This window comes from Benincasa hispida, chromosome 1 (assembly GCF_027475165.1).
Source record: "Benincasa hispida cultivar pf3 chromosome 1, pf3_genome.v1.1, whole genome shotgun sequence".
Classification (NCBI taxonomy): Eukaryota; Viridiplantae; Streptophyta; class Magnoliopsida; order Cucurbitales; family Cucurbitaceae; genus Benincasa; species Benincasa hispida.
The window spans coordinates 48,081,663-48,109,420 of record NC_143478.1 but is presented as its reverse complement, the minus strand read 5'-3'; the positions used below and the strand labels follow the sequence as shown (position 1 = coordinate 48,109,420).

At 38.6% G+C, this 27,758-nt stretch overlaps 1 protein-coding gene across 2 annotated transcripts; it reads left to right on the top strand.

Annotated features, from left to right (window-relative positions):
* Window positions 1-309: 309 nt before the first annotated feature.
* On the top strand, window positions 310-25,815 carry LOC120067213 (uncharacterized). Of its 2 annotated transcripts, XM_039018726.2 has the most exons (16): window positions 312-556; window positions 715-841; window positions 1,211-1,305; window positions 1,395-1,508; window positions 7,336-7,440; window positions 7,692-7,763; window positions 21,027-21,139; window positions 21,453-21,587; window positions 21,901-21,969; window positions 22,395-22,482; window positions 22,574-22,645; window positions 22,738-22,838; window positions 23,343-23,460; window positions 24,987-25,046; window positions 25,160-25,270; window positions 25,447-25,815. In XM_039018726.2, exons 2-16 carry the CDS (start codon window positions 748-750, stop codon window positions 25,552-25,554), a joined length of 1,455 nt encoding a protein of 484 aa, XP_038874654.1. In that variant the 5' UTR covers window positions 312-556; window positions 715-747; the 3' UTR covers window positions 25,555-25,815. The 2 variants fall into 2 exon arrangements, with proteins under 2 accessions (XP_090174012.1, XP_038874654.1); XM_090317886.1 differs by having other exon boundaries at window positions 310-841.
* Window positions 25,816-27,758: the final 1,943 nt, after the last annotated feature.

Here is a 27,758-nt window from a genome sequence, read left to right as displayed (position 1 = left end):
AGTCATTTCACGATAAAACGTTCAAATAATTAAAAATCGGGAAATTGGAGAATTTTATTCGGCCCTCCGACCTCGATTGTGTCGGTCGGCATGTCAGCCTGACCCACTAATCCACTCATAAAAGAAAATTGCATTATTCGAATTTATGGCTAAGCAAAATCCACGCATTTCTTACTCTGGAAGCATTAGAATGAAACAAAAAGGAAAAAAAATAAAAAATAAAAAAACCGAAAATGAAAAGGGGCGTGGGAGCGTACCACTTGGCACGTGGCGATAAATTCTATAAATAAATAAAAAACTTAGGAAATTGTCCGACAGGTGTGAACAATACAAAACAGCATTTCCCTCCGGAGCGGGGATCGGTCAGTTTCAAGAGAATTTTTTCTGGTTGAGGGAGAGACAAATTTTGTAGATTCAAAACCTAAATTACAGTGTGTAATTGTATTCATAGAGAAGATAATTGCGTCTGTTCATCCTAATTATGATTTGATTTGTTTTGGAATCGACTCGGGACTGTTCTCCACACTTTCAGACGTTACAGTTTGCTGATTTGGAGGTTTCTTCTTTCCTTTTTTGGCTGCCTTGTTTTCGAAGGCATAAATCCAACATTCTCATCTCAAAAACCTCTGTTCTATATCAACGAATCTTACTGTATTTTGCTTCTGTAATTGGTCATTCCCTCGGGTACTATTGTCTCGGCTCCCCCTTTCTTAGGCCAGTGGCGTACACTCGTTGAGCTTCTGAACAATGGGGAAGAACAAGGAAGTAATTCGGCTGGAGCGTGAATCTGTCATTCCGGTGTTGAAGCCGAAGCTGATAATGACCTTGGCGAATCTAATTGGTTCGAACACTTCTCGCTTTGTGATTTACGAATTTTGGGGTTCTTTCTTTTTACGAATTTGATGGGTTGTATGAGTTTCTAGGATTGTGGTATTCATAATGGTTGTCCATGTAAATCATCATTATATCAGATAGTCTGCTGTGCCGTAGTGTGATTCACTGCCTGCGTTTCTCCGCACTCTAAACTACCCGTTTCTGTCAAATTTGTAAAATCCATTTTGAATAGGCTGAGTATCCCCTAGTAGAGGTATAAGAATGGTCACTATTGATTAAATTTTTTCCTTACCTGAGTGCTAAACTGAGATGATTGATCCTTGAGAATTATGTTCTATTTATAATTGGGGTTGCTGATTATTTCCTCGTTTTCTAGAACATAGTTCTGATCGGGCTGAGTTCTTAAAACTTTGCAAGAGAGTCGAGTACACAATTCGAGCTTGGTACCTTCTACAATTTGAGGATTTGATGGTACATTTCTCCATGGATGAAAGACCTTAATTTCACTGTTACCATTCTGCTTGTTAACCTCAATTGACACATATCTGTTTTTATTTCAGCAACTCTACTCTCTCTTTGATCCTGTTCATGGAGCCCAGAAGCTGGAGCAGCAGCATCTATCCTCTGATGAAATTGAAGTGCTTGAACAAAATTTTCTTTCTTACTTGTTTCAGGTTTGTATAAAGTCGGTGCTTCTTTCATTTTGTTTGTGGTGATAATTAGTTTCTCAAAAACTTTCCAACCGTCATGGATTGAACTAAAAAAAAGGCAAAAAGACTTTGGGGAATAAGTTTGAACCTTGTGTGACCACCTACATTGGTTATTAAATTCCTACAAGCTTTATGACAACTGAATGCCGAAGATCAAATCTTGTCCGGATTGAAATCAGTAATACGAGGAATGGGAAATGTATGTTTGTCAAATACTGTGAAGGGGAATAAAAGTGAACTAGTGAGTGGAATATACCCCACCAGCAAGTGGGGTTTTCTCCGATAGTTAACTGGGACAAATATGGCATTTTGACTTATGATTGAAGATGTTCACAAATACATTGTTTTTGTTAGAAAACACATTGACCTGTTACTTTGGTTCTTGCTTCACTCAATTGATATTTTTGGCATCAGCTTTTGGTATAAATCACACCGTCATTTAACTTAATGAGTTGAGATCACTGCTTCTAAATGTTGATGTCTATAGCTTTTAAGTTTTAACAATTAACTTATTTTGTCCTGATTCATCGAGGAAGATCTATGTGGTTCTTCTTCTGAGCATTTATCCTTTGTTGTTTTCAAATTTGTAAATATGACGTTCTGCATGACTTTGTACAAAGTACAGGGCTTTATATTTTGCTCGTTTCACCAATGAGATATGTTTTGCAAAAGTGATGGAGAAATGTGCAAGGATTCCTCCTTACCATTTGATTGAAATTTAAAACCAAACAAGAGTTCCAAACAAGAACGATACATTACCCAATCAATTCAAGAGGGTTGGTAAGTTCTTCATTCAAAAACACTGTACGATTGGCAAAATAGAACCCAAACCTCCCTTACTTATCAACATACTACCGATACACCCCTTTTCTCCCTAGCTCTGCTACCCTTACAACATTCACCACTAACAAACCCACTAAATAACTACCATATGGTCTTTTCCCTTATTACTCTTCCTTACCTACACTTCCACCGTAGGAGGCCTAACAAAATTTTGAATAATCTGTTTTTCTATTTCAATTGTGCATGGTTGATTTGGTTTAAGATTCTAGGGAGCTTGAATTAGTATTTGGTATTTCTATAACATGTTGCTTTATCGTGCAAGGATGATTTTGGAGTGAAGCGGTCAGTGAGTAGACTTTGAAAAATGTTGCTTTCCCATATTGTTCGTTGAAAAAGCTTTTTATAATTTTATTTACTGGGGTTTCCCCATCTCTTGTGATTTCATCATATAAATGAAATTAGATAAAAAGGGGTTTGGGTACAAATTGAGGATGTGGATGTGGAGTTAGGTGAAAAATGTGAGTTATTCTTTCCTATTTAATGGGAGCCGTGGGCCTCGGGGAAAAGTTTAGGCTTCTAGAGGTCTTAGACAGGGAGACTCTTTATCCCCTTCCACTTCATGGCTTTTGTGGGCGTCCTAAGTTGACTTTTACTAAGAGGGTCGCAGGTAAGATCATTGAGTCCTTTGATGTTGGTAAAGAGAATGTTGCTCTTTCTCACCTTCAATTTGATGCTGACACTATTTTCCTTTGCTCTAGGAATGAGGTTTCGTTCTTAATCTTGAATCATTTCCTCACTTTGAAAAATTTTTGGGGCTTAGCTAGATTATGGGTCTTAATTGTGAAGAAGAGAAGCTTAGGAGGTGGGTAGAAGTGGTGGGTGGCGAAATTGGCTCCTTTCCCCCTTCTTATCTGGTCCCCACTCTTGGAAGTAATTCCATATCCATTTCCTTTTGGAATTCGGTGGTGGACAAAATTAGGAAAAGATTGGCCTCTTGAAAGAATCGTTTTCTCCAAAGCTGGAAGGCTAACTTTGTTTTGCTCGATTTTGAGTGGTATCCAAATTTATTATGCCGTTTTAGAGTCTTTTGTGCGGTTTTTAAGAATATTGAGAAGCTTACGGACAACATCCTTTGGAAAGGAGGGGAAGAACTAGGAAGGAAAATGGTTGCACTTGGTTAGAATGAGAGGTTGTTGAGAGGCCAGTTTCCTTGGAGGGTTATAAATTGAGACTTTAAGGACTCGTAATAATGCTTTGTTAGCCAAATGGCTTTGGGCTAGTTATGAATTGAGACTTTAAGGACTCGTAATAATGCTTTGTTAGCCAAATGGCTTTGGTGCTTGAGCCCAATGCTCTTTAGCACAAGATTATTGCTAGCAAGTTTGGTCCTTATCCTTTTGAGTGCTTATCAGGTGGGGCTAACGACACTTCTTGGAACATATGGAAGGGTATTTATAACAAGCTCCCTTTTTTCCCACTTGGTTCATTGTGTGGTGAGGTATGGAAAGGATCTATATTTTTGGGAAGATCGGTGAGTATAGACCCCTTTGTGTTCCCCATCTTCATCATTTGTCTTCATTTAAAAATTGTGGTGTATTCTTTTGATTTGGTCGAGGATCTTGTTTCCTTTCTTCTTTAGGTTTCGTTGATCATTATCTGATAGGGAAATGATGAATGTTCTCTCTTTTGGCTTTGATTGGGGAGTGTGCTTTTAGGCTTGGGAGAAGGGATGTCCGTGTGTGGGGTCCCAACCTATCTCTCTTGTAAAGCTTTTTTTCATAGCTTGGTGGACCATTAACCCTTGCATGAGTCTATTTTTCTGATCTTTGGAGAATTAAGATTTGAGGAAAGTGAAATTCTTTACTTGACAACGTTTACACAGAAGAGCTAATTATATGGATCAATTTGAATGGAAGTTGTCGTTAGTTGGCCCATTTTGTTGTATTCTCTGTTGGAAGGTGGAGGACTTGGATCACATTCTTTGGCGATGTGAATTTGTGACGTTTGTGAGGAATCATTTCTTTTAGGTTTTTGGCTTCTTGCTTGCTCGGCATAGGGATACTAGTGGTATGATTGAAGAGTTCCTCCTCCATTTGTCCTCTTGCGAAGAGGACAAGTTTTAATGGCTTGTTGGGGGGTGTGTTATATTGGGGAATCTTTGAGGTGAGTTGAACAACAGGGTGTTTAGAGGGTTGGAGGGAACTCCTAGCGATGCTTGGACTTTGACTTCGAAGTTCTGTTATAACTGTTCTGTAGGCACCATTTTGTATGGTTGTAGCCCATTTCTCTAGTTGAGCTACCTTTTTGTGGTTCTTTTTTTTTTTTTTTTTTTTTTTTTTGTATTTCCTTATATTCTTTCATTTTTTTTCTTAGTGAAAGGTAGTTGTTATAAAAGAAGTCACATAAATGAACTTTGTATCTTATTCACAAAAGATGCCTTATTTATTTATTTAATATTTGTTAAAGGAAATTAGGGCTTATTCCTAATTATTTTCCATTATTATTTTCCTTATGGGTATTTTTCATTTATGTATTTTTCTTTAGTGGCCTCTTGATGTCTATTTATTCACCTTGTAAAAGGTCGATTATGTAATCTGATTTATTCAATAATATACAAAATTAACATGGTATTAGAGCATTAGGTTTTGTCTCATTGAACCCTAGCCACCAAAGCCCCATCTGTTCTCTGCCTCCATCGATCGACTTCGACGGAGGCATATCGTCGCCTTTTTTCTGCTTGTTTTCTCTCTGCCCATATACTAGGGTTTTGTCTTCTTCCTAAAAGCATGCTGTTCGTGCAGATCCATGCATAGATCCGCTGCCCAAATCCATCTCCAATCCGTTTATGCTCTGCCGTATACACAAATCTGAAGTCCTCCATAAATCCCAGCCGCCGCCTCTGATCCGCACTCAACTACCCAACACCAGGTGCAAGTCGTGCCGACCCCACCTAGATCCGCGTCGGGACACTCCTTCAAACCCAGACCCACAGATTCACGTCATTTGTCTCAAATCGCATTCGTGCCCTCTATCGTCGAAGTCGCTGCTCACTTTTCCCTGATGTTGAAGCCACGAACGCTCGTATTGCATGGTTATCTATTTTTCTTTGAGGGGCTGGTTCACTATTTCCGATTTGGTCCATTTATGGTTTGGTTTGGTTCAATTCAGCATCTTGCCCAACCCATTTTTTGGTTCAGCAACGGGTCAGTTTAGTTAGTCCGGTTTAGAAATTTTACTTTGGTTCAGTTTAATTAGTTTGGTTCACACCGTTTGGTTTGGTTCAAGTTGGTCTAATTTAGTTTATTTGCAATTATGGCAAATCCGCTATTAAAAAAAGAAGAAACAAACTTTTGTGGGTCTTTGTACTGTTTTCAAATCGGCTGTTCGTGGGTTTTGTTTTAGATCTCTCTATGAGGATCTTTGTTTTCATCCCAAAAGTTCTTCTTAAGTTCTAATATCGATCTCTTTATGAGGATCTTTGTTGCCAACCCAGAAGTTTGTTTCCGTTCTTCTTGGGTTTGTGTTTCTAACTTACTTTGTATTTTCATTCTTCGTGGGTTTTTGTTTCCCTCCCAGATTTGCTGATTTGACTTCGGCAGTTTTCTTCACAAACTCAAGTTGTTCTTCATTTTACCACCTTGAGTTTGAGGGAGGGTGTGAAAGGAAATTACGATTGATTCCTAATTATTATTTTTCTTTTTGGGTATTTTCCATTTATGTATTTTCCTTTAGTGGTTTCTTGATGTCTATTTATTCACCATGTAAAAGGTCGATTATGTAATCTGATTTATTAAATAATATACAACTTTTTTTTCTTGGAAAAAGTTGTGTTAAGGACAATCAATCTCCCACCTATCATTACAATGATGTGATATTGTCCACTTTGGACATAAGCCATGACCTTACTTTTGGTTTCACCTAAAAAGCCTCATACCAAAGGAAATAATTGTCCACAATTTGTAGACCATGAATTTCTCCCCTCTTTAGCCAATATGGTGCTTTTTTTGCACTCTTAAGAATCATCGCTCTGAACGAAGTACCAGTTGAGCCTCCCCTCAAACAAAGAATAAGGAATGTTCAATGTCTGTTCTACTTCTTTCTTAATCTTGAAGTTTGAACGTCTCAAGTTTTTCATAATTGATGCTTTTCCTATGGCTTCTGACTATATGTGGGTATATCTTTCTACTGGAATTTTACTGCTGCTCTTAGACAGAAGGAAGCATTTTGTTGTCAGACAATAGATTGAGCTTGTCTTGCTGGTTTTTATAAGGATGTTTTCTTATCGTTTAACCTTGGGATAGGATAGATTTTGCACGAGTTGGGTGTATATGCTTTATGGCTTAGGGTTTGAGACCTTAGGTTGTATTGTGAAATTATTTTCATGTGTTATCCACCAAGTTGGCCTAGTGGCATTGAGACATGTGAACAAAGTAAAGGGGATAGGATATTAAAATCCTATTAATTTTTTGATGATCAAATGTTAATGAATGGTTGTTTCATATGATTTATCAAGGCGTGCAGAAGCTAGCCTAAGATACTAAACAGATATAAAAAGGAAGATTTCTTTATCATGTTTGGTATATGTATTATTAGACATCTTTACATCGCATGTTTAACAATAATTTAATATGACCAAAACTACTAGTCCTCAACCCAAATATGTTTGAACTTTAAAAAAAATTTAGTGTATTTACTAATCATCCAAGTACGACGGAGACTTGTTCTCAATCTGGGTTCCTAAACTTGGTACTTTTTAATGTACCTTGAGTATTAGACTCATTTCATTATATCAATGAAAAGGTCTTGTTTCCTTTAAAAAAATCTGGGTTCCTAAACTTGGTGATTTTTCTCATTTGAAAAGTACCTCTTCTAGGGTTAAGTACAAGGGGTACGGGTCACAAAGGAGATCAGCAGGTTGAGTGAGTCTTATAATTATATGTGCATACATGTTGAATAAAGAGACAGTAGTACCCAATGATCATTTTGGAAAGCCTTCAATTTTATACAGGTTATGGAAAAGAGCAATTTCAAAATAGCAAGTGATGAGGAGATTGAAATTGCACTTTCAGGGCAGTATCTCCTGAATCTTCCTATTACAGTTGATGAGTCCAAGGTTTGTATTTAATCATGCATGTTTTAAGATCTCAAATGGGAAATGTATGTGTAAAAAATGCAAAAATTTATTTCCTGATTTGAGCATCATATTCTTGTACTTCGTTCTTTCTTCAAGATTTATATTTTTATTAGTTTTTGTGGTAGACAAAAAATTTAGAAAAATATCTTGGTTGAAACATTTAATTCATATGTGAGTAATATACTTCATATTATCTTCTTTGATCTCATGTTTATCTTTTTACTTTGTAGCTCGACAAGGTTCTTTTAAAGAAATATTTCGCTACACATCCTCAAGGCAACCTACCAGACTTTGTTGACAAGGTATATACTTTATTTGCACATAACTTTTGAAACTTCAAAGTTTCTTCAACTCGTTAAAAGATTGTTTCTCGACTCCAGAGTTCTCCACTTATTAGGTTTATGATTTATGATTCAGGTATAGTTCTCTCTCTAACTTTTCTCTCAAAATGTGAGGAAATTCAAGAGATGGGGAAGGTCATTTTAGATAGGAAATTTTTTTCTGGTAGCCAAGGCAAGGAAAGGGAGGAATATTTGCATTGAGGGAAGGCACGACAAGAAATCAGGTAAATTGGACTTGGAGTTAGGCATCGCAACATGGGTGACGGATTGTCTAGTGGCTGCAGCGGAGCTAAGTAACCCTTTGGGTTTCTGGCGAAGAAGAAGGCTTGAGAATGCGATCATCTTCTTTCAAGTACTTGAAAACTCGAGGGGGAGATTCGCTTTATTATCATTGGAATTCTTTAAGGGGAGGCGAGGAGGGTTTCATTCCCGAAGGCAAAAGAGGAAGTGGGTGGAGATTATTGGTGGGGGAGGTCTCTGAGCTTCTTCCTTCTGCAACTCTTGATAAACAACCAGTGAAGGCAATGAAAGGCGTAGGTAGTAAGGCACCATGCCGAGTAGCTAAGGGTAAGTCTGGAAGGGAAAGTGCTGGCAAGAAAGGACAAAGACCTTGTGATCGAGGTTGTTGTGAAAGAGGATGTAGAGGAACGTTTGAGGGAGTTTGATTTTGTGGTTGATTGTGATTCGACGGTGATCATTAAGAAGAGTAATGCGACAGTTGATTGGAAGATTATTGAGAGGGTCTTTGATTGACCGTCGTTTCTTAACTATGGTCTTAGAATCTTATGTGCAAATTTAGCAGTGGGGATTTGCAGTTTGGCTCATTATTGCCGAGATAATGGTCTACTTCTTCACATTCACCGTGCAATGCAGAGGTCCTTATCCGAACAGGTTTGACTCTTAGCTCTCAAAACTTTATCTTCCAAGCCTGAGATTTTCGAACGGTGGAAGAAGAGAGAAAACAGGAATTCAAAGGCGGTTGGGTTGTGGCATTAGACGTTCCCCCTTCCTTAGAAACAATAGAGTTTATTGCTTCCATGGCTGAGTGGTGTGGAGGGCTTCTTGAGGAAAAGAGTTCTTACAGTGGTGCGAGTTGGTTGAAGCAAGTATGCTTCAAGGAAAAAGGAAATGATGATGGCTTTATTCCGGTGGGTTGTAACGTTAACCACCTAGATTTCACTTTTCCGGTGAGATTTTGTGTCGATCGATACGAGGAAGGTGGTGATCAGACTTGGCCAGAAGGGTCTTCGATTAAAGTTGGTGCCGTCAGTCTATCGCTAGGGCATAAAGGAAATTAAAAAAGAAATCATGTGAGTGACTTTGAGAAGAAGAAGAGTGATAGGGCTATTGAGGCTGTTGGGCCGGATAGTAAAAGCCTTCAAAGGCCCATTTTGGCCGTTAAGTCTGCTTGAGGTGTTGAAATGAGTAGTCTTGTTTAATGATATTAGTGGGTGTGAAGCTTTGAATTCAAAAGGAAAGGAGAATTGTGTTGTTCGACCTTCATGAAGTGTAGGGCCTTCGTTTAATTCTCTTCATTTGGAGGAGCCGAAGAAGAGTGGTAGGAAAGTGGAGCTGAAACAAACTAGCCCACCTTATGAAGCACAGATACTTCATGTGAGGCAAAGAATCCGTATCAGACACGTATCGGATACCGATACTTCCAGATACTTCTCAGATACGTATCTGACACACGATTTGACGTATCTATTTCTACGCGTACCTTTTTTCAGAAAAAAAAGACAAGCAACGACTCATCTAATCTTTCTCAATCTAAAACTAGGCAACCTATTTAAAAAGCTCACTACTCGAGTCCAAAACTGAAAGGAAAAAATAAATAAAAGATCAAACTTAGAATCATCTAATCTTCATCTTCACATTTGAGTCTCCACAAAGTCCACCAAAATATAAACCATTTGAATATCTTCAACAATTCAATGAAGTTCTTTGTTTATCTTCATACTTCTCCCTCTAATCTTCTTATTCTTCTTTGTAATATGAGTCACTTTTCTATTGCATTTTATTAACTATTGTACTTCAATATCTTAGATGTTTTTTTGTGTTGTATTTCAGTATTTGTATTCTATGTTGTGCTATTGTTATTAACTTGTATGTTAAATTTATCTATATCCTAGATTTTTTTAAGAAAAAGAAAATGTATCTTCAATGTATCAGTATCCTCGTTTTTTGGAAATATATATATTAAAAAAATATATAAAAAAGACGTATCTTTAGATGTATCCGTATCTTAGTTTTTTAGAAATTGACGAATCGTCATATCCGATCGTATCCGTATCGTGTAACCGTATTTGTGTCTGTGCTTCATAGAGCCCACCCAAAGAAGTGGAAAAAGGGGAAGCTACGTAGGTAAAGGCAAGGCCCAAGTGTTTGATGCTGTCAGGTTTGATCCGATTTCGGGTGAAGCGGGTGATCCAGATTTGGAGTTAGTGACGACCCATGTTGAAACGGGTTATGATCCGTCCGACGTGTCTTTAATGAGTTATTCCAATGAAAATTTGTTCCTCTCACAGCGTTCATTCTAGAAAATAGTCTGCCGTAGGAATGGGGAAAGTTTCTGGTAATCAAAGGAGCTCTGAGTGCGAAAGGAAGGGAGAGAGTTGTAATATTCCAATCGATGAGCAACAATCTAGGTTGCAGATTATCGAAGGTTTGGAAGTTAGGCCCACGTTAAGTCCTATTTCTGAAGGAGAGCTTCAGCTGGGTCTCTTCACGGGGCAGAATCCTCAGTCTTTCCAGCAGTCCGAGGCGGCTGAGCCTACCGACTAGGTAAGTTTCCCTTATCTTTCTTTGGGCCTTAATCCTGGCGTGGTAAAGGAAAGGGGAGAGTCTTCAAATTTATCTGAGAAGGGGAATCATGTGCCTTTGGCCGTGGGTGAGTTTTCTGAGTTGGTTGTGAGGGGTAGAGAAGGTTTTCCTCTTCGTGTTCCTTCTTCGAGCTATTTCCCTGATTCCGGGGGTGCATTTTCTCTTTTGCCAGTCTATTCTTTAGGTGAAGGAGGTCTAGAGGTTGCTTCTTGGTCTAACGCCGTAGGAATGGGACAAGGAAATGCTCTTTGTTGTTGTCTAACGAGGTTTTGCTTGGGGATTCTTACTCCTTTTCTAACCCTCTTCTGGTTTCGTATCCGATGCCTAGCGGGGAGTTTTTTGGCAGTTGGCCTTTTGGTTGGGGGGCGTTGGCATCTGTGGGAGTTAAGAGAGTGGAAACGGAAGAAACAAAAGCGTTAATGTCTCCTAAAAGGAAGATTATGGGAGGGAGAAAGGCTTGTGGGGAAGGTTTAAACAAGGTTGATAGAGAGCTTCGAAAGCTATAGAGCTCGGTTAACTATGAAAGGAAAAAGGCTTCTAAGGAAGCGGGTGTGCCCTATCCTCAATGTTGAAAATTATTTCTTGCAATGTGGAGGGGTGGGGAGTCAGGATAAGAGAAGGCTTATTAAGGACATTTTGAGGCAAGAGAATCCTGATATTGTCGTGTTGATGGAGACTAAATGGAGTGATTTTGACCTTCTTCTCGTTGGCAGTTTGTGGAAATTCAGAAGAGTGGAGTGGGAGAGCATTGATGCGGTGGGGAAGTCAAGAGGTATTTAATGATGTGGAATAGCCGTACGCTTGATGCTTTAGAGGTGATTAAGGGTGTCTTCTTGTTGTTGGTGTCTTTTGGAAGGAGAGATGGAGTGCTTTTGGGTCACTGGAGTGTATAGTCCTCCTAGAGTTAGAGAAAGAGATCAATTCTTGAATGAGTTGGGGGATCTTTTTGGTCTTCGTGGGTTGATTTGGTGCCGTGTGGGCGATTTTAATATGACGAGGTCTTAAGCTGAGAGAGCTTCTTTGGGGAGAGGCGATAGATCGATGAGGATGTTTAATGATCTTATCGAAGGTGGGCAGTGAGTTGATCCTCCTCTTTTGAATGGGTCGTTCATTTGGGCTAATAGGAGAGCTAGAAGTAGGATTGATAGAGTCTAGCTTTCTTTGGATTAGATCCGTCTGTTCGGGGAGTATAGGCAGGTGGTGGGGCCTAGAGTCACTTCAAATCACTAGCCTGTTATCCTAACGTCAGGTTGTTAGAATTAGGGGCCGTGTCCTTTTAGGTTTGAGAACATGTGGCTGCAACACCCTTTTGTTAAGTCCCAGGTTCCTAGCTAGTGGCGAGAGACGACTGTGGGGTGTTGGGAGGGATACAAATTTATGGGTAAGTTGACGGCGTTACAAGGGATGCTAAGAAAGTGGAACGGAGAGGTTTCTGGTGACGTTAGAGTTCAGATATAGGAGCTTTTGGCTAAGATTAAGGGGTTTGATGACTTGGAGCTGGAGGGCCTCTTGGATGAGTCCATGAAAACGGAAAGGGGGCTCTTTAAAGGTCCTTTTTGTGGAGGTGATTCGAAAGGAGACTTGTAGTTGGAGGCAAAAAGTGAAGTCAGCGTGGGCTAAGGATGGGGATTGCAACTCCGCTCTTTTCCATACGGTGGCGAGTGGCGGAAAGAGTAGGAATGGGATTGGCCTTTTGGTCTTTGATTCAGGGGTGGTCATTATAGAGGATGAGAAGATCGAGGAGGAAGTTGTTAGCTTCTTCTCTAGGTTATACGGTTCGGAGGTTTCAACCAAACCCTCTGTTCAAAGGATGGAGTGGAACCCTATTTCTGAGGAGGATAAGGAAAGTTTGTCTGAGCCTTTTACTGTTCAGGAGATCCAAAGGGCAGTTTTTGGAAGCGATAGTTCGAAATCCCTAGGGTCGGACAGGTTTACAATTCTTTTCATCAAGAGAATTGGTCCCTTGTGCAGGAGGGCATGGTCAAAGTTTTTCCAAGAGTTTTACGAAAGAGGATTTTAAATAGATCTATGTCGGAAACTTACATCTGTTTGATCCCAAAGGAGGAGTCTGTGACAAGATTTAAGGACTTTTGTCCAATTAGTCTCATCACAAGTGTACAAAATTTTGATGAAAGTTTTGGTGAATCATCTGAAGAGGGTGCTCCTGTCAACTATTTCTGATGAGCAAAAGGCCTTTGTGGCAGGGAGGCGAACTCTGGATCAAATCCTTGTTGCCAATGAGGCAATCGAGGACTATAGAGCTAGAAAGAAGAAAGGGGTGTTGTTTAAGATCGATTTTGAAAATGCTTATGACCACATGGATTGGAACTTTCTGGATAAGGTTTTAGATAGGAAAGACTTTGGTTTTAAATGGTGTATGGCGTATGTGGATGTGGGGTTGCCTGAGGAAAGTGAGCTATTCCTTTCTTATCAATGGGAGCCCTAGGGGTAATGTGACGGCGTCGAGAGGTTCGAGGCAGGGAAACCCTCTCTCCCTTTTTCGTTTCCTCCTTGTTGTGGATGTGCTTAGCAGATTGGTGACAAAGTGTGTCGAAGGTAACCTAATTGAGCCCTTTGAGGTGGGTAAGGATAGGGTTCCCCTCTCCCATATTCAATTTGCGGATGACACCCTTTTCTTCTGCTTTGAAGTGTTGATTCCTTCTCAATGCTAAATCACGTTCTTGCTTTCTTTGAGGAGATGTCAGGCTTGAAGATAAACAGGGGTAAGTGTTGTGTCATGGGTATCAATAGCGAGGAAGATAAGATTAAAAGGTGGGTAGAGTGGACTAGATGTGAGGTGGGAAGCCTACCCTTTTTTTACCTTGGTCTCCCTCTTAGGAATTGTCCAAAGTGTGTTTCTTTATGGGACCCTGTGATTGACAAAGTTCGAAGTAGGTTGGCTTCTTGGAAAAAGAGTTTCTTTTCTAAAATGGGTCGTCTTACTCTCACTAAGTCCGTCCTAAGTGGCATTCCGGTTTATTTCTTCTCTTTTTAGAGCTCCGAGGTGTGTAAGTGTTTGGAGAGGTTGATGCGTGACTTCCTCTGGGAAGGGGTTGATGAAGGGAGAGAAATCGGCTCACATCTTATTAGATTGGAGATTATGGAGAAACCGTTGTCTTTTGCGGGTCTTGAATTTGGGATCCTTAGGACTCGAAACAAAGCCCTTTTAGCCAAATGGCGTTGGCACTTTTCCTCTGAGCCCAATTCTCTGTGGCATAGGGTTATTGCTAGTTGTTAAAAAAGAGAAGAGGGAAGAGAAAACAACAAGATTACGTGGAAACCCTAGTGCAAGGAGAAAAACCATGATATAAAGTCTTTTCTTATTAAAACTGATACACTAAATACACAGGGACTCACTGTATAAATAGACAGTAGGAAGCCCTAGGGGTCTTACACAATTACATAAATGTTCCTAGGTTAAAAACCCTATTTCTAACACTCCTCTTCAAGTTGGTGCATAGATATCAACAAGCCCCAACTTGCTTACACAATAATTAAAATTTTGTCTCAATAACCCTTTTGTAAGAACATCAGCAACTTGTTGATTCGAAGGAATATAAGGGATACAGATGTTTCCACTGTCCAACCTCTCCTTAATGTAGTGTCTGTCTATCTCCACGTGTTTAGTTCTATCATGTTGAACTGGGTTGTTTGCAATATTGATGGCAGCTTTATTATCACAAAATAATTTCATTGGAAGCTCATTATCTTGCTGGAGATCTGAAAATACTTTCTTCAACTAGATTTCTTCACAAATTCCTAGACTCATGGTCCGATACTCTGCCTTAACACTACTTCTAGCAACAACTCCTTGTTTTTTACTTCTCCAGGTGACTAGATTTCCCCAGACAAACGTACAATATCCAGACATAGATCTTCTGTCAACAACAGACTTTGCCCAATCAGAATCAGTGTAAGCTTCAACAGATCGTTTATCAGTTTTCCTGAACATTAGACCTTTACCAAGAGTTCCTTTCAGATACCGAAGAATACGTTCAACTGCTATCATATGATCTTCACAAGGAGCTTGCATGAACTGACTCATAACACTTACTGCATAAGAAATATTTGGTCTTGTGTGAGACAAGTATATCAACTTCCCAACTAACTGCTGATATCTTTCTTTATTAACAGGAATTCCATCATTCTTATCACCGATTTTTGCATTGTATTCTACTGGCGTGTCAACAGGTTTACACCTAGTCATACTTGTTTCCTTTAGCAAGTCCAGTATATATTTTCGTTGAGAAACTGATATACCCTCTTTTGAGCGAGCCACTTCCATTCCCAGAAAGTATCTTAGCTTCCCGAGGTCTTTAATTTCAAATTCTTTGGCCATCTCTGTTTTTAGTCTTGTGACTTCTACATCATCATCCCTAGATAAAACAATATCATCAACATAGACAATAAGAACAACAATTTTCCCTGATGTTGATCTTCTTACAAAAAGAGTGTGATTAGAATGTCCTTGAACATATCCCCGTGCTTTCACAAACGTTGCGAACCTGTCAAACCAGGCCCTTGGAGACTGTTTCAGTCCGTATAGTGATTTCCTCAATCTATACACTTTATTTTTAAATTGACTCTCGAACCCGGGAGGGGGACTCATATAGACTTCCTCCTTAAGTTCCTCATTCAAAAAAGCATTTTTAACATCAAGTTGGTGTAGGGGCCAATCTTTATTCACAGCTACTAACAGAAGCACTCGGATCGTGTTAAGTTTAGCCACAGGTGAAAACGTCTCAGAATAATTCACTCCATATGTTTAGGTGAAACCTCTTGCAACAAGTCTAGCCTTGTATCGGTCAATCGTCCCATATGACTTGTACTTTATAGTAAACACCAATTTACATCCTACTGTTTTGTGCCCTTCAGGCAAAGTCACCGGTTCCCAGGTTTTATTCTTTTCCAGAGCTCTTATTTCTTCCATAATAGTAGACCGCCATTCTGGTTTTTTCATTGCAACATTTATGTTATCTGGAACCACTTCAGTGTCCAAGCTAGTAGTAAAAGCCTTGAACTCGGATGTCAGATTACTATACGTCGTGTAACTATGCATAGGATATTTAGTACATGAACGGGTACCTTTCCTCAGGACTATAGGAAGATCAAGTGACGCATCACGTTCTTTCACCTCTTCAGGCTTCTCACCATGATTTACTATCTGTGTATCAGAAACTTCAGTAGTAACTTCCACATCATCATTAGCACGGACTATTTCATCCTCCGTAACTTCGATCATTCCATCCTCTACAGTTTCCCTTTCTATTACTCTCTTAGTATCACTGCTTCCTTCCCCCTTGTCATACCTGCCTTCATCATCCTCCATACATAAATCAACATCATTAGGAATACACGTGCCTGGACCTGATGACAGGTCTGACTCCTGCACTGGAGCCGACAGTTCTGGTTCAGCAGGTGACACTGCTTCCTTCCTGAGATTCTTCCTGTAGTACGTTTTCCAAGGAACTTGATTGGTAGGAAGAACCAGACTATCATGATCAGGATTAGGTTTAGACAAGGTTTGAATAGGCGCTGACTCTAAAGGAATAGCATAAGAGGACCAGTTAGTCTCTTCTTCATTTATGTTCTCCCCTTGAAGATGACTAATGGGAAAGAACGACTGATCCTCAAGAAAGGTGACATCCATAGAGACATAGTACTTTTGAGATGACGGATGATAGCACTTATATCCACGTTGATGGAGTGGATATCCAACAAAGACACACTTCTGAGCACGAGGAGAAAATTTCGTGCAGTTTGGACCATGGGAGTGAACAAACGCAACACAACCAAAAACCCGAAGAGAAACATCAGAGATCAACCGAGTAGTAGGAAAAGACTCTTTAAGCAACTCTAAAGGGGTATGAAGATTAAGAATACGAGAGGGCATCCGATTAATGAGATGAGCAGTAGTAAGAACTGCATCTCCCCAAAGGTATGACGGAAGGGTGGCAGATAACATAAGAGATCGGGCTACTTCAACCAGATGCCGATTTTTACGCTCAGCTACTCCATTTTGTTATGGAGTGTAAGCACACGAACTCTGGTGAACAATACCTTTAGAGTCGAGAAATTTTCTGAAAGAGGCATTAAAGAACTCTCGCCCATTATCACTTCTTAAAATCCCAATCTTTGTTTTAAATTGAGTTTCGACAGTTGTGTAAAACTGTTGGAAAACAGAGGACACTTCAGATTTATCAGTGAGCAGGAAAACCCAGGTGAGCCGGGTGTGATCATCTATAAATGTGACAAACCACCATTTTCCCGTGGAAGTAGTAACCGGTGAGGGACCCCATACATCACTATGAACAAGAGAAAAAGGACTCGAGGGTTTATAAGGCTGAGAATGAAAAGAAACACGATGTTGCTTGGCATGAATATAAACATCACAATTAAAAGAAGTACTAGCATTACGAACTAAATGAGGAAATAAGTATTTCATATATTGAAAATTTGAATGTCCCAAGTGAAAATGCCATAACATAACATCATTTTCAGAAATAGAGAAATTTAAAGACATAAACCCCGATTGGTGATCATTCCTAGAGGAAGCCTCGACAGAAAGGAAGTAGAGTCCCCTATTGTGTCGGGCAGTGCCAATCGTCATCCCCGATTTCAGGTCCTGAAATAAAACTGGATCAGGTGAGAAAATCGCCTTACACCTCAAATCTCTTGTTAGTTTACTGACAGATAACAGATTATATGATATTTTAGGCACATGTAAGGTATCACGTAGAATTAAACCATGAAATGGAGAGATATTGCCCTTTTCTGCAATAGGGGCAAAAGACTCGTCTGCAATTCGAATCCTCTCATTACCAGCACACGGATTATATGACATAAATAACTCTGAGGAACTCGTAAGATGATCAGTAGTCCCTGAATCCACAATCCATGGTTTCTTACCATTCACACTAATTAGGCCAAAGGAAGGAAAATTACCTGACTGTGCAATTGCACTAACCCCAATAGTACTTGAACTGTGTTTACCGTCACCAGGAGATTTCTTCTGAGTTTGACCATCTACTGAATCACTTGCTAGGGCACGACTAGTATTAAATTTTTCGTGAGACTGTCGTCGTCTACTATTTGGGGGCTTCCCGTGTAATTTCCAACATTGATCCTTCGTATGCCAAAGCTTTTTACAATGTTCACAAATGGGAGGAGGTTTCTTATCACCATCAGTACCGGATGGCTTGGCAACAAAAGCTGCTGCATCAGTAGTTGAGGTGGCATTATTCATGGTACACGACCGATCTTCTTCCAGCCTTATTTCATTAGTAGTCGAAGTGAAGGAATCGGACGCTGGCCCAAGATCCGACTACGAACCCCATCAAACTTTGGATTTAATCCAGCCAAAAACACATAAACATGATTTGCTTCCTCAATCTTCAAATATTGGGCCCCATTCTGTGGACAATTCCAAACAATTTCTCTACACAAGTCCATTTCCTGGCACAGCATCAACAGTTTGTTAAAATAAGAGGTAACATCCATAGACCCTTGTTTGGATTCATGAACCTGTTTATGGAGTGTATATAGCCGAGAGGCATTCCGTCGTTTAGAATATAGATCTTGCGCCGCCTCCTAGATATCCTTGGCTGTGGTAGCATACAGTAACGGTCTTCCTATCTGGGGTTCCATACTGTTCACCAAGACAGAACGTAGCAACGAATCTTCTCCTTTCCAAATTCGTTCTTGTGGATCACTTGGGGCCGACTTTGGAATTTCACCTGTCAAATATCCAAACTTGTGGCGCCCTTTCAAGGCCATCCGGATCGATTGAGACCAAGAAAAATAGTTCTGGCCATTTAATTTTTCTCCGACGATAAATCCTGCAGAATTACCCATCGAACCAGGTAAGTAGGAAACGTTAGGCACTATAGGTAATGAGTTTACCAGATTTTCTGAATAAACCGGTTGAGGATTTGCACCAAACATTGTATCCAGATCAGAAATCTGCTGTTGCAGGTAAGCCAACCGTTGTCTTACATCGTCTGGGTAACGAGCTAAACCACAATTTATCGGAACAGGTACTGGTTGCTCGAGACCTCGGTTGTTGGATGTGAAAAAACCATCGGTTTGACTATTGATGGAAACCGGATCACCGGGTCGGGCTGGATGGGCTGAAAGTGGATCGGCTGGTGCAAAAAACTGGGTAGAAGAGCTTTCGGGTCAGACAGATGAGCTCTCAGGTCGCGGGTCGGATCGCGGGTTAAAATGAAGGGATTGCGGGTCGGACTGAAACACAACGTTCTGCCTTGGGTCGGATTGGTTCGGGTCGGAATTAAAATCAAAATACTGGTGACTAGCCTGCCCTGGTTCAACCCGAACCGATCCGGTTTGCTCCAGACCGGTACTAACCCTAATTTGATCCTCGCCCCCGATACTGCTTCCTCTGCCTTGATAATTCCGATCGATGGTCAACACCTCCTCGCGGTCAGCTTGTTCCTCACGTCCGAGACCGCCGAATCTGCCGTGACCGCCGCCGACTCTGCCCTGGTCATGATAGCTCCGATCGGGAATCGAAGGTTCCTCGCGGCCGGCTCCAACTCCGATCGGATTCTGACTTGTTCTGGAATAGTGATACCCGGTTGCCTGAGGACGATTTTCCAAGGATTGTATCTGAACGGCAGATATTAATTCCGGTAGGGCGTCCTGAAAACATTCCTTTACCGCTGCCCGGATTGCCGTTCTCATGTTGAAACTTGAAGACCCATCAACAGAGGAGGATTGAGGTTGATTTTCTTCCATAACAACTAGGTTTTCGTCACGACGCTTTGATACCATGTAAAAAAAGAGAAGAGGGAAGAGAAAACAAGTTTACGTGGAAACCCTAGTGCAGGGAGAAAAACCACGATATAAAGTCTTTTCTTATTAAAACTGATACACTAAATACACAGGGACTCACTGTATAAATAGACAGTAGGAAGCCCTAGGGGTCTTACACAATTACATAAATGCCCCTAGGTTAAAAACCCTATTTACATGGCCTCCATCATTTCGAGTGGCTAACTAAGAGGATTAATGGCACTTACCAGAATTTTTGGAAGAAAGAGCTCCTCGCTTTTGTTCCTTGAGTCCGTCGTGTGGTGAGGGATGAGAGAGAGACGTATTTATGAGAAGATCATTGGGTGGGGGAGAGACCTCTTTGTGATTCTTTCCCCTAGTTGTATCATTTGTCTTTTAAAGATCATTTTGTTACCGATTTTCTCGTATGGACAGGGAGCTCTTGCTCATTCTCCCTCGGTTTTCGTCATGGCCTTTTCGATAGGGAAATGATGGATGTGGTTGTCCTCCTTTCTTTTCTTGAGAATCAACCCTTTCACCTTGGGAGGAGAGATGTGAGAGTTTGGAGCCCTAATCCTTTGGAAGTTTGGTTAACCCTTCTCCTGTGGGTGAGTTTGTCTTGTTGTTGTGGAGGATTAAGATTCCTAGAAAGGTAAGATTTTTTACCTGGCAGGTTCTCCATAGCAGTGTTAGTACGTTGGATAGGCTTGTTAAGAAATGTAGCCGTTGGTTGGTCTTTTTTGTTGCATTCTTTGCCGGAAGGCGGAGGAAGACTTGGACCATATTCTTTGACAATGTGATTTTGCGAGCTTTGTCTGGGATTCTTTTTTCTAGATGTTCGGTTTGATGTGTGCTTGTCAAAGAGACATTAGAGATATGATCGAGGAGTCCTCAATCCGCCATTTGGGGAGAGAAGCCGTATTCTTTGATTGGCTAGTGTTTGTGCTATTGTTTGAGTGTTGTGGGATGAGAGGAATAGAAGGGTGTTTAGGAGAGTTGAGAGGGAGGCTAGAGATAGTTGGTCTCTCATTCGTTTTCACGTTTCTCATTGGGCTTCGATTTCAAAAGTTTTTTGTAATTATCCTATGAACATGATTTTGTGTAGTTAGAGTCCCTTTCTTGTAAAGGGATTCTCCTTTTTGTGGGCTTGGTTTTTGTATGCCCGTGTATTCTTTCCTTTTTTCTGAATGAAATTGTTTTTCTTATATAAAAAAAAAAAAATTGATTTATGACTCAGGTGCCAAAGTCTGGCTCTATTTCCTCCTTTCAACCCCCTCAGTTTCTTAGGTTGAAGTATCCATGCAGAGATTCACAGACAGAAATTTGGCTAGGATCGTAGTTTTAAACTACTTTGCTGTTCTTTTATCATGTTCACAAGGTCGGCCACAAAGGTTCTTGTCGTGTGTTACACGAGTCGGCCATTGGTATTAAAAATGGAGTTTCTTCGAGAAACTAGAGATATTTGGTGGTAGGGAATGTTGTTTCTAGTTTTGTGCATGGGATATTCATGAGTGGTATAATCCTTTGCAACTTCGTAACCTTATAATCACTGTAAATGGGTACAGGCCTCTCTGTTTCTCTCTCATCTGTACCATTTTTTTCTGTCAGTATGTTATTTTCAGGCGAGGAACTGGAATTGACCGAACGAGTGATTTCTTTTACATGGAGAAAGTAGACATGCTTATTGGAAGATTTTGGGCATATCTCTTAAGTTTAACGAGGTAAGTTAGTGCTTGAAATCAGTGAACATTTTATTTCATTTACCATCAATTGTAGACCTGTGAATAATTTTTTTATTTGAGCTATTTTAATTTTGCTAGTCAAACACTGAATCACAGAATTATGTTGCATAAGCTTGTTATAGACCAAATATTTTGCCATCATTGGCAGTTCCTAGTTGGGATCATGAAAAGGAGATTTCTGAGCGCATGACATTGATTTTTACCATTTGAGCACCATTCAGAAGTATGAAACTGCGTCTGTTTGAGCACCATTCAAACTATGTTTTTTCTCCCTTTGGTTTGGTGGTTGCAGGTTAGAAAAGATTTTCTCCAGACGGCCAAGTACACGACTTACGGAAGATAGGAAGAAGAATGATGAGATTTCCCCTGATGCTGAACAAGATGACCTAAATGTTGAAAGAGTTCGTCTGGAGAATATGGAACTGAGGTTGTGCATAGTTTCTTACCATTGATGCCTGACTGCAGTTGGATCATGGTTACACAATTTTTACGTTGATGGAATGAAGAAAAAAGAAAACAACGAAGCAAAAGATTCATCATATGTTATTCTGGGGACTAATAAGAAAAATGCAGTTCACTCATTGTATTTCCTAGTTCTTTTCAATAGCTACTTACTTGAGATCAGACGTCATAATTTCTTCATTTTATGGATGGTCAGGATTAGTTGATTTAGAAAAGCAAAAAAAGTAAATGTTCTTTTGGAAGATTAACCTCTCGATTTTTTTTTCTTGTCTTCACAGTGCTCGCAATTTGCTGGGCAAGGTTACTATTCAAGAACCAACCTTTGATAGGATTATTGTAGTTTACAGGTACTGCTCTATTTCTTGGAGTTGGAACTATGGGTGCCTCATTATATTTCGAAGTTTCATTTTAGATTATGTAGGATCTGATTACAATGCTTGATTCTTTTTTGGCTAAATGGATTGGAAGTCTTGGTTTGAGGTTAGACTGAGAGGTCTATTTAATTACATCGTGTAGTTTGTAGTCTTTAATGACAGGAAGGCTATATATCAATGATTTTGCATTACTATTGTAGCTATGGCCTATGTTATTATCTGTGCATATTAGTGGAAATTTTATTGTACTTTTACTACTAATATTCAACAAGCTTTTCAGATTTTCTTGTCAAAGTGTATCTATTGCCATTTCAGCTGATTGTGCAGTAGAAAATGTGTTTTTCCAATTATTCTGAAATACAGTTCGTTGACATGTAAAAGGAATGGTAATTCTTCAGGCGAGCAAGTACAAAGTCGAAACCTGAACGTGGAATATATGTCAAGCATTTTAAAAACATTCCAATGGCTGATATGGAAATAGTACTTGTAAGTTAATTTTCTCCTTTTTAATCACCGTTTCCCTTTTGCTCCTTGAAAAGTTTGAACCAGAAGATTGATGATAAATTTTTTGTGACAGCCTGAAAAGAAAAATCCAGGACTGACTCCAATGGACTGGGTTAAGTTCCTTGTATCTGCTATAGTTGGGCTGGTTAGTTTTAAGTATGTTTATGCAATGTACTATTGTTGTCATTAAATTCTTAATATTTTGCTTACTTGTTTTTACTGTGTATGTATTTATAGGTTGCTGTTGTGGGTTCAGTTGAAATGCCCAAGGCTGATTTTTGGGTCATTTTCGCTGTTCTCTCTACAGTTATTGGTTACTGTGCAAAGACATATTTCACGTTAAGTATCTCTCTCTGTTAGATGCATTTTTAAAATTAATCATTAATTTCTGTAAACCCTCGTATTGCACTTACTTGCTTATTATTGGTTTAGATGTCTGATTGACTGTTTTTTGGACGGTTCCAGGAAGATAGTTTCTCCTTTGTATTAATATGGTTAATATTGTGTACCTCAATCATGTTATAGCTTGTTCTCAATGCTAAACGTAGCTGCAGAGATAATTGAGTCCTCACTGCCCCCTTATTTTTTTTTTTTTAATTTTATGTTTAAATTTTTTGACTTCAATAAGGGGTGATGAGAGAATTCAAAATTTTGACCTCGTGGTATAGCACTTAACAAGTTGAACTATGCTCAAATTGGCACCCTCGTTATGTGTTTCACTTATATAACTTGCAACTGGGGAGGTGATCATAAATAGGTAGCTTCCTTTGATTGTCAGTTTGGTATTCTCTTGATTTCTCTAATGCATGTATAGTCTCTGGCCATTCTTTTTCAATCTATAGGTTTCAGCAAAACATGGCTACATACCAGAACTTAATTACACAATCTATGTATGACAAACAGCTAGATAGTGGAAGGGGCACACTTCTTCATTTGTGTGATGATGTGATCCAACAGGAAGTAAGTATATTATGTATTTCTTGTCTGTCAAATGTGAACATTGTATCCAGATATAAATTTCTACATTTGAGAAAAAAAGAGTAAAATGCATGCTATATTTGTAATTGGACTATTTTTTTACTTGTCTATCTCTGAATCTCTGAAAGGAGTCGGCACTCTAGAATGATGGAATGCTTCCCTCGTCATTTTCCAGCTGGGACCTTCTGGAAAGCCAATGGCTTCCAGTCATTCTCATGAAATTACCCTCTAGTTTGGGGCATTTGTTGGTTTTGTAGGGGAATTACACTGAAAGCCAATCATTTAATCAACTATTATGTTGTCTGAGTAGGAGCCTTGTTAGTTTGTAATTGAATCATTGGAAGCTATGTTTCTATAGGGCAGTGCTTTGCTCATTTTTCAAGAAGCTCGGTTTTCTGAGGGATTTTTCCTGTACTGTATGTATCATTTTGTCCGCCTGATAGCCTGATTGATAGATAGAAAAGTGGAACACATGGAAAAATGGAACTCCAAAAGCCAATCTTTGAGTCAACTACTGTTTTGTTTAAGTACGAGGCATGGTAAATTGAAGGGGATGTTTTCTTAGAGGCTAGTGCTTATGTTGCAAGTAGCTCACGTGTCTGTCTGAGGGATTTCTTCCCGTACTGTTTTGTATGGTTCAATCCTTCTGTGAATTGAAAAATGGGATAATTCATGGGAAAATAGGGAATGCTTATTATTATTATTATGAGAAACTTTTAATCCTAATTTCATTGATAATATGAAATTACAAAAGGGCAAACATGGCAGAGAGATTACATGTTGGTATTTCCCTGCTATAAGGGAAGTAAGATTGTAACCACAAAAAAGGGGTACGATAGATGATCTATGAATTGTGAGAATTCAGTTTCTATACAGTGATTCCGTTCATTCCATATGAGCTAAAAGAAGTCTTTGATGATGAAGTCCCACATAATTACCTTCTCTTTCTTGAGTGGATGACCATAGTGAATGCGTATTATGACTCACTGTTTTAGCTTCTGTTGTAGTCATTACTTCGGTTGCTTTTGCTTTGACCATTCAATGGTGAATGTTGAGCAACAAATAGAGAAAACGATGAATGTGCATGTACAATAGTTGCATTTCTGAAATCAAGATGCAGAGGCCTATTGATTTAGTCTTTCTTTGGGTTTGCTTTAAGCCACAAATTGTCGGATCCTACGTTTGAGGTAATATAGTTGAAGATGAAAACCCTTCCTACTGCTGATAAACGATGACAATCATAATGTTGCCCTTCTCTTGATTAAGAGCGACATTCTGTTAAGAAACATGAAAGGATTCCTAAGGCGCTTGGACATGGTGGTAAAATTAAATGTTAGCTTGTTGCTCTATTTTTCTAGCTCTTTTCTGGAGGTTCATTTTTACATTATATCTGTATAAACTATGCTGGATTGTGTTCTGGGGAATGCAAGTGGTATTTGCAAGTGGCATACCTTTATGCATATACTGTTAGTCAATACTTATAATGCCTTTTTCCCCTTGGTGTGAAGGTCAAAGAGGTGATCATTTCCTTCTTTATACTGATGGAGCAAGGCAAATCTACTTTAGAAGTATTTACTCCCGTCTCTTCTCTGTTTTCATGCTTTCTTTGATTATAATTGAAAACATTGATGTGGATTATCTGAAATTCACGGTGAAAAGTGATTTTCTGATGGGCAAGTAGGATCTCGATCTACGGTGTGAGGAGTTGATCAAAGAAGAGTTTGGTGAGCACTGCAACTTTGAAGTGGACGATGCAGTTCAAAAGTTGGAGAAATTAGGAATCATTTCTCGGGTAAGTCATAAGCGTTATCCTTGCTGATGAAAATTGGCTTTAAAAAATAGCTTCTTAACCTTTAAAACTACTTTATTTATATATACAGCATTTAATGTTAAGTTGATAGTGTATGGTGCATGTGGAAGGTGTCCATCATCTTCATCTGATTCTTTCTCCATTGACTTGAAATTTAGGATACAATTGGACGTTATTATTGTGTCGGATTAAAACGTGCCAATGAGATCATAGGACCGACTACAGAGGAGCTTGTCCTGAAAGCAAGGCAGGGTGTCAATACTTGAGAAATGAAAATGGCCAAACCTCTTCCTGCCTTTTTTTTTTTTTGGGAATGGATCTTAGCTTTCAAATTAAATGCAACTGTAGATAGTGTTGGCGGGGTAAATGAAGAAAAAATGATGGTGTAGAAAGTTTTCCACTTCAACAGTTTAGTGATGAGAGCTTGCTTCATGTATTTACCTCTTCTGAATTCATAATTTTCAAACTTGATTCGGATCTGGAATGCAGTTATAAATATAATGTACTTGCAAGGTTTGCTTTTATAAGTTATTTTCTTATTTTGGAGATCTCACCGAGGATTAGGATATTATACTAACATGGTTGTTTTTCTCATGATTATTGTGTGGTTCAAATATGAAGAAATGGCATTCATGTTATGCCGATTATATTATGACCTTTTGTGCCAGTTGTGTCACACAGATGGGTTTAAAAAGTTCAAATTGAGAGATCTTATCCTTTTTTTTTCTCTCCTTTTTGACCTTTCAACTTGTGGCGCTTTGTTCGGAGCATATACTCTTGTAACTTTTGGTCGTATTTTCAGTTAAATTTATGATCAATAGGTCTAGGGTATGCATAGTCGTATTAATTGAGCTATAACCAGGTTACTCATTTCATATTTATATTTTTTAATTTTAATTTTTTATAATTATTATATAATACATATGAGCATCTCTTGAGACTTTAGACTTTGCCCAAGTGTTTTCTCGTGTTTTGTGAAGTTAATGGTTAAGGTTCCATTTGTAGTGATGAGGAGAAAATCTTAATTGTTTACTTTGTTTAGTAAAATAATTGATTTATTAATTCACTTTTTAATTTTAATTAACATGTAAAAATGGAGAGATACTAACTTCTAGGTTTAGTTTCCCTAAAATTTGCTAACTTCTTAATTATATAAATAAATATATTATAATAAGGGGTCTTTTTAAATATAATAAAAAAGTCCAAAATATTTACATGCAATTTATGAATCTAACCCAAAAGAACTAAATAAGGAATTTTTACATAAAACTCCTCTTTAGGCCATACTTTTAAAAGATGTCTTCAAGTTTGAATGTTTCCAAAAAGACTTTTAGTATTATTTTTGGACAAGTTTATCATTTTTATCATTTTTATTTTTGATTTATTTATATATAGAAGTTTTCTTAATGATGAAGAAAAAAATTGCATTTATTGTGGAAAGAGAAAATGCATTTAATATGATTTCTTAACATTTTTAAATGGGGTGAAAATTTGATATTTTTCCTTTATTTATTTTAATTGGAGAGTGAAAATGTATTTCCTATTGAGATTAATGTGGTCGAGTCTTAAGTGTCAAAGATAAGCATTAGGAGAAATTTTTCGCTTTTTATTTTGAGTTTCAATTGTTTTAAATATCTCTATATTAAAAACAGTTTTTGTTTCAGTTGGTTTTAATATATATAAATTATTTTTCAATTTTGTAGAACATGTTTTAATGCCCTTTGAAATAATGAACATTTCATTAACTTCAAAATAAAATGTATACTTTCGTTCCAGCAAGCATGAGATAGATATTAAAATTCTCCTCGTGGTCAGAACATAATAAACATTTTCAAGTAAAATGAATCTATCTTCAATAAATAACTTTATATCTCCCACTGCTTCAGTTAAGACAACATCTTCAGTCCCTACCTTAAAAGTTGTCTTGCCTTCTATAAGATGTCTCCGGGAACTAGTTTCCTGAGCGAGTGCACAAGTATGATTAGCAGCACCTGAATCAAGTATCCAAGTTAATTTATCATTTTCCACTAAACATGTTTCAACAACCAGTAAATCATATTTACATTATTGTGCTTTCTTAGTTTTCTCGTTTATGACATTTCTGTTTATTACTTTTAACATATCTAGAACATGTTCAATAACATAGGTTTTGTCATTTATGTTTAGTTGTAACATCTTCGACAAATTCTCCAAACAACATCTGTAACGAATCCATGATTTCTCTAGCGAAAACTGGATTCTCGAATTTCTTAGCTGGTATATCAGATACGCTTGCTAATAGAGAGCTCGATGGTAGAGCGGTCAGTATATAGATTTGAACCTTATTATTTGCTCTAATCTATCTGTCATAAGCATTTCAAACTATTTGGTTTGTAGATGAGCTGGGAGTTAAAAGACATCCTCGGTTAAAACAAACCTTAAATCATCATCTGTTAGTATTGCATTTATATTCGATTTCCATGTTGAATAA